The sequence below is a fragment of the Salarias fasciatus genome, chromosome 23 (assembly GCF_902148845.1).
Source record: "Salarias fasciatus chromosome 23, fSalaFa1.1, whole genome shotgun sequence".
NCBI lineage: Eukaryota > Metazoa > Chordata > Actinopteri > Blenniiformes > Blenniidae > Salarias > Salarias fasciatus.
Genome location: NC_043766.1, coordinates 17,332,311 through 17,339,334, shown reverse-complemented (window position 1 = coordinate 17,339,334; position 7,024 = coordinate 17,332,311). Strand labels below are relative to the sequence as shown.

The following is a 7,024-nucleotide window of genomic DNA, read 5'->3' as shown; positions in this document are numbered from 1 at the left end:
AGTATTTGAGGAGGAGTTCCTTAAAGGGAGCAGTCAAAATACTATGATCAAGTAAACAATAAGCGACATTATCAATCTTGCTCGGACCTGTAGTTTCTCTCATGGAAGTCAAACCATCACAGCTCCTGTGTGTTTATGGTGCTGTGCAGAACAATGGGGTCAGTGGGGCGTCGCGTGCTTGGACATGCGCTGTGTGAGCATGTTCACTCCAAAATGGTGGAAGAATTCACTTTTCACCCCAAAATGGCTGACGGGTTTATCCATTGTTGCCGTTTTTCACTGTGAAATACTGCAATAAAGCGTTTCTTTCTGTTCTCCGGGAACGCTCGCTTCGGTGTAACACCATTGTAACAACACTGTAAGAACGCATTTGACCAAGAAACAGGTTCACACTGTGACAGTCTGGCTGACAGCAGAGAGTGACGCTCCAGAGAGGAGGGGTCTGCCCCGCTATAAGAACTGCGGGTCACGCCTCCCCGACTCAGTCTGAACGCTTTTTACCATCACAGACGGGACCTGTCAGACGGCCACTATGGTTAACGTGCAAAAAGGTCAGTTCACTGGGCGCCGATCGCTCGTGCACTGAATGCTGCCTCGCGCTGCACAAGCCACCTGCGTTTTGGAGGTTTTAACTACTTCACATACTGACTGCTCACCGCAACTCGGATTAATTAACGGAACTGAACATAAACGGAGCCTGATCGGTCCTCCACTGACGATGTCCGGATCACTGATACAGTTTGCTGCCTCGGTGGGTTTTCCTCTTATCTCTGCTGTAGAATTTGAAGGGATCATCGGCTGTTAAAAGTCCGTGATGTGCTTCGGAGCCTCGGGTCGTTCTGCGCATGTGCCCAATGGTGGAGGTCAGTGGGGCGTGGCTGGTCGGGGACAAGCGCAGTACGGATGTGCTCACTCCAAAATGGAGGATGAGCGGCTCAGTTTATTCTCCAAAATGGAGGAACGGTTCAGTCAGTCCTGCATCATGTACACTAGGGGGCAGGGGAGGTTCAGTGGTCTCGAGGCGGTAACTGGAACTTTATCCTGTTTCTGTTGATCATAGCAGGGATGACACAGTTATGCCCTGAGCAAAGAACCAACTTAAACTTGATCAGAAGAATATGACACTTTTTCAAATATTTTTTTTTTAAATTTTAGAATAAATGCCATAAAAAACTTTAATAGGAAAATATAGAATTCATACTAGAGTAAGCTTGATCTGAAATCTTCCATAACTTTCTAACATGACTGAAACTTCTTCAAACTTTTGTCCTTTGACCTAAAATCTTTAAATGATTTTATGCGGGAGCATGTCTATGTATATTTGAAAGGCCGATTCAAATTAATTATTCACTCAAATAACTGCAAGTTATTACAAGTTACTGGTGACTGTTCAGTATGCAACCCAACTTTCAAACCTAAGTCATCAACAACTAGCTCCAGCACCATGTAAAAAAGTCTTGTACTTAAGATGGATGGACAATGTCTTTTATATTTTTTCTTTGGTCTGACAAAGTTGCTTTCCATTTTAAAAATTCAAGTGACATCTGTAAAAAATGAACAGGCATTTGTGTAAAATTCACTCTAGTTTTATTAGATAGCAAAAACATTTCAATAAAAGTTCTACATCTATCAATACAAAGAAAATTTCATAAACATTAAACAGTATCTCATAGTATAAAATGGCAACACCTGAATAATATTTGTGTGCCATAGTACTTAATCTGTTCTATGGATTTCCGTGCTTTTAGGCATGGTAAACACTAGGGCTCTAACAAAGATCATACTGTGCATTGTAATAATTCAGCATGAAAACTAGGTTCACACAGTGAACCTAGCAAGGTGTTAAAAAACCAAATGCTTACTTGAAGACCAGGTCCCATAGAAGACCACACAGCCTAAATGGCTTAAAAAAAAAAATCTGCTGCTCACATATTAAAACACCTGCAGAGGTCAGTGGTTCTAATTTTTTGACTGATCAGCATGACTTAGTGCTCTTCCTTGTTCACAATTAAAATTTCACAATTAGGTCCCTATAATAGTTTGTGTCTTGCTGGCTTCTATATCAAATAACACATTGGAGCTGCAATGAATCGGTGTTCATTTCTGAAATCCACATTTCATATCAACTGATTGCATAAATGGTGAAGCTAATTATTCTTGTTCCAGTACGACAAAGTAAACAATTCAGCAAACTATCTCCTATCATCATCATCTCATATGCAATTTATTTTTCACTGCGGGGTGATTTATGGTGGTCTGGTTACTAACGACGAGATTTCATTATCCTCTTCAGTGTTTTTACAGAGGGCATAGAAAACACGTGAAGCAGGCGCCTGTAAAACACAGGGTTGTCATGAAACATAGATAAAAATAATGCTTTTTCTTGATTGGACCATGGGAAACCATCAGGGTGGCAACGGGAGACACGTATCTGTGTCCTCACAAAAGCATACGTTTTGCCTGGTAGGAGTTTCTTCAACCGTGGTATCACTGGCACCATTTGAACACCTGCTCGGTTTAATTCGTTTGACCACCTGAGTTCCCTCACTTTTGCCTTAAGTCTGACCACCTCTAATGTTAGATTGGAGCACTTCTTCTCCAGAGTGCGTACCATGGGATCAACTTCAGAGTCTTTGGTTTCATGCTTTGGTGTTAATAGTGGGGTCTGAGACACAGAAGGTCTCGCTGCACTGACATCAGAAGTGCCAAAGACAAAAGCATCTCCAGTAATGTCTGCCTTTGAATCATCAGGATGCTGAACAGCGTGGTCAGTGACACCGTCATGGCTTGATGAGTCCACACCATCACTCAGCTCATCTGCAACACAAAAAGTTTTTTGTTTTTTAAATACAAAGACAAGCTAATTTCACAGGAGAAGCACAGGGCTGATAATGACTATCACCATAAAATTATTATGGCAGGCACTCTAAAAACAATGTTAATCATGTAAGAAATTATACCATAGTTGATGTTGCAAATACAAAATTTCTCTGCACATTTATACTGTAAAATTTTTACTTTTCTGTGATGAGGGCATCGTGTCCTCTTCTTCTTTTATGGACTTGATGTTAAATATCACTGGATACAGTGGCTTGTCCTCTTCTTCCTCCTTCAGTGGCATATTAGAGAAGACGACTGGAGATGGCAGCTCCTTCTCTTCCTTTATTGTCTGAATGCTGACAATCACTGGAGATGGTGGCTCTTCTTTTATTAATTTACAACTGAAGACCGCTGGACATGGTAGCTTCTTCTCTTCCGCATCCTTCTGGGTCGACTTAGTGCTAATGTCCACCACAGTTGCTGTGATTGGGGCACTTTGATCTTTAGGCACCGCATTCCACTTCAATCCTGCATGACTGTAACATTAAAAACATGAATAGAGAGCGTGCATCACTCCTAGGGAACACAATTTTTCAGTTTTACACTGCTAATCTACAAAAACAAGGGAACACCAACAGCAACACTGAACACAGCACATGCATAATAACTACACAAATATCAAATTGTGCATGTAGAAGTACACATTGGCTGACACTCATTTCTTCAGTTATCTTTGTTACGAACTACATCTGTTCAAACATTTTAGACTTTCAGTTAATCCCAACTTCGTGTAAATTTTATAATATTGTAATATTTCCAAATTATACATACACATCTGATGGCCTCTTGAACTGGGTGGTGTCAAAGTGCACACTGCACACTCGGTAACTCTGATGGAGTTTCTCAGAGCTTATCCCCTTCAAAGATGGATTGCACAGCCTCTGCACCCATAAGGCACATCTGTTGAAGATAGTGTTACAAACACAAAGATAACATTTATTACTGACATTGTCATTGAGTTTATGGATAAGATAAGAGGGTTTAAAAAAAACTCAGCCTGTCTTCAGCCCAAATAAAAACACCTCTCCTATGCTTACCTGTGAAGAGTCGTCATTTCACCCTCCCTAAAGGAGTTCAAAACTTTGACTTTTTCATCCACAGCATTAAAGTGTTGTCATTCAATTATTCTGCATCTTTACAAAGACCCTGCCAATTATGAATGACACATCTGCCCTTCAAAGCTTCAAAATCTATAGTGTTAAAAGGTGGAAAACAAGACACTCTTTTACAACCTCATTACAGTGAATCAGCACAACCTCATTATAGTGAATCAGCACAACGTCAATACAGCGAATCACCACAACCTCAATACAGTGAATCAGAACAACTGTTGCATACTCAGATACTGAGTGTGCAACTCTAACCAAACCATGCAAACAACAGCAGCAGCAGCAGCAACAACATCAACAACAACACACTTCCTAAGTCCATAACAAACACCCAGACTCCCTCCCCCTCCCCACCTGTTTTGCTGGACTTTTTAAAATGTTTTGTCTAATTGTACATGTGTTAACCCATCACCTGGTAAGAGGTACGCCGTCACAGAGCCACGATTCTGTGAACATCATGAGACCAGACTCACGAAATCCGTAGCAGGTTCCAGTCTGAGGCCGCAGGCAATCCAGTTTGTTTTAAAGTGACCAGGGGTTCGCAGAGTAGCATGGGTGGCAGTGGCAGCTTGGTGGCTCTTCTGATGTGCAGCATTTCTTTCCCCAAAGCCTGGCTCCCCTTTGCTGGTGAGGGTCCAGTGGGAGGTCCTGTTGCAACTCTCATGGCTCATCATCCAGCAGGCTGGGTGGTGGTGGCACTCCATGGTCTCGTCTTCAAAGCAGGGCTATACACTAACCCTGGAGCTAGCAGCCCCATCAGCCAAACACTGAGCTATCCAGCTAGATATCACTTGCCATGCTAATGCTAACAATGATTTACATCTTCGGTTCTTCCCCTGTGTGTACTGCACACACTCCAAAGCACAAGTTACAGTGAATTCAATGCACAGTGAATACACCACGGAGAAGTGGTGATAACGAAAAACACAAAACAACTCTTTTTACATACAAAACACTGGAGCAGGAGCTCTCTACCAAGTTGCAGGCAGTGCTTGTTCTCTCTGTGCGTTGGTTAAATCCAAGTATTCATTTTCTCTCCCACAGTACCAAAACATGCCTTTGAGACAAGTTATTGATCTAAATTCCAGCCTGTTAATGTTTGTACTGTATGCAGCCAGTTCAGGGTGTACCCTGCTGTCGCCAAGAAGCAGTTCTGGTCAGCTCCAGTGACCCTAGTTGATTGAAGTTGTATACAACTGGAACTAATGTACTAGGTTTCTGTCCTCATGCCTCCAATCCAGGTTTGGCTTGGGGACATTTCTATGCTGCTCCACATTCCCTCCACAGTGCAAAAATACACACTTCAGTTTCAACTTCCATAGGTGTAAATATGACTGTAACTTTAATTCTCCCTGTGTTTGCAGTGTGATAGACTGGTGGCCTGTCCAGGGCAAACCCTGACACTCAACTGGATTGGCTTCAGCATCCTGCGACCCTGAGTTGGATAAAGCAGTTAAACAGGTGGATGGACTTCCTTTTTTTCTTTATAAGCAATTGCACAAAACAACAACAACAACAAAGTATAATCAATATATAAAATATGAATGGATATATTTCTATTCAACTAAGGACAGTGAATGTGTTTTAACATGAATCAGTATTTGAGAAATTGATCTATTTACTAATATTTCTGTTTGTTGTGATCCTGCTCAAGCTGGCACTGCATTTCTGATATATTTTGTCTTTGTTATGTAAGATAAATGTTACTAAACTGATAATCCCTGAAAAAATGCAAATAATCATAAAATAACTATTATGACAATCAAAATATATTCCATATATTGTAAGTTTGTTGCGTCTCTGTAAGGTTCATTCCTGTAGTTTAACACTTGACAGGATAAAATCATAGTTTGAGCCATATTTTTGCACTTTGGCATCCACTGGCACATTATAGCCAATGTTTGGTCCAAATGACAACTTAAAATTTTATAAACTGCATGTTGGAATTTTAAAATGCGCTGCCATTAACATGTATCTGATTTAATTTATTTGTATTAATCAGGGGTGTCGAAACTTGGTCCTGAAGGGCTGACGTCCTGCATGTTTTAGCTTTCTCCCAGCTGCAGAACACCTGATTACAGCGAGATTTTCTACAAACTTGCAGATTATGTATATAATAGATAACATGAGATTTTCGGTGAGATGCAGCAGGGAGAGATCTAAAACATGCAGGAAGGCGTCTATCGAGGACTGTATACGGACACCCCTGTTATAAAGTATCTATCAACCTAGGCACAAAATAATCTGCAGCATTCTTATTCGAGGGATTACAATATGAAATGGATTGATGATTCTCATTCAACCCCAAATCTCCGCTGCCTCTATTGCTATGTAAAAGTTCGTCCGTCAAAATGCATAGAATATAAAGATAGCTTAATTTAATTCTATCTTCACACGTCACGGACGTAAGACATGTCGGAAGTGACTAAGCTAGACGGCTTTAGCACCGGAAGTACCTTCCTGCTATTGCCACGATTTATGCTTATTCTTTTCTTAAAACCAGCTCCGAGATCATTTGAATTTGAAATGTGTTTCCGTGTTTTCAGACATTACCTGTCGGGATCTTTTGGGAACCGATGAAAGGCGAGGTGCGCAATGTTGTGCGGATAGTTTTTACAGTTAAAAGCAGAGCACTGTTTTCGGCTGCCCCACTTAGGTACTGCTCTCGCGCTCATGGTGACTCCCTCGATCACTGACGACTCTGAAGATGTTCGTTACGCCTCAGATGCACGGCTCGGTTTGGAAAATAAATCTGTCGCTGTTCTCCCTGGCGTGCTCCGACACAGTTTAATTTGAGCATGCGCACGGTATAGACTTCTTCTTCTTGTTGGAGGTTTTACGGCAGCTTGCATCCCGTTGGTTGCATTACTGCCATCTGCTGGTCGGTATAGAGTTGTTATGGGCATGCGCACTAAAACCGTGCCGCGTGCAGCACTCGTTTGATCCAGGCATGCGCATAAAACCGCGCCAAAACTCCGGTTTGATCTGCGCATGTGCAAAAAATATGGGTCAATGGGCGTGGCTTATTGGACCTC

At 41.6% G+C, this 7,024-nt stretch overlaps 1 protein-coding gene across 3 annotated transcripts; it reads right to left on the bottom strand.

The window, feature by feature from the left end:
- Window positions 1-1,549: 1,549 nt before the first annotated feature.
- Window positions 1,550-6,799, bottom strand: LOC115382270 (uncharacterized). 3 transcript variants are annotated; one of them, XM_030083973.1, is made up of 5 exons: window positions 6,543-6,799; window positions 4,402-5,424; window positions 3,652-3,780; window positions 3,019-3,356; window positions 1,551-2,817 (listed from the first exon to the last, which is right to left on the bottom strand). In XM_030083973.1, exons 2-5 carry the CDS (start codon window positions 4,446-4,448, stop codon window positions 2,264-2,266), a joined length of 1,068 nt encoding a protein of 355 aa, XP_029939833.1. In that variant the 5' UTR covers window positions 4,449-5,424; window positions 6,543-6,799; the 3' UTR covers window positions 1,551-2,263. The 3 variants fall into 3 exon arrangements, with proteins under 3 accessions (XP_029939830.1, XP_029939833.1, XP_029939832.1); XM_030083970.1 differs by lacking the exon at window positions 4,402-5,424 and having other exon boundaries at window positions 1,550-2,817; XM_030083972.1 differs by having other exon boundaries at window positions 4,402-6,799.
- Between the last annotated feature and the right edge of the window lie 225 nt (window positions 6,800-7,024).

Coding starts and splice junctions, on each gene's coding strand:
- LOC115382270 (XM_030083970.1), bottom strand. CDS start 6,664: ATGAGCGCGAGAGCAGTACCTAAGTGGGGCAGCCGAAAACAGTGCTCT. Junction 3,781..6,542: donor TTCCCAAAAGATCCCGACAG/GTAATGTCTGAA, acceptor TATCTTCAACAG/ATGTGCCTTATGGGTGCAGA. Junction 3,357..3,651: donor TTCAAGAGGCCATCAGATGT/GTATGTATAATT, acceptor TTAATGTTACAG/TCATGCAGGATTGAAGTGGA.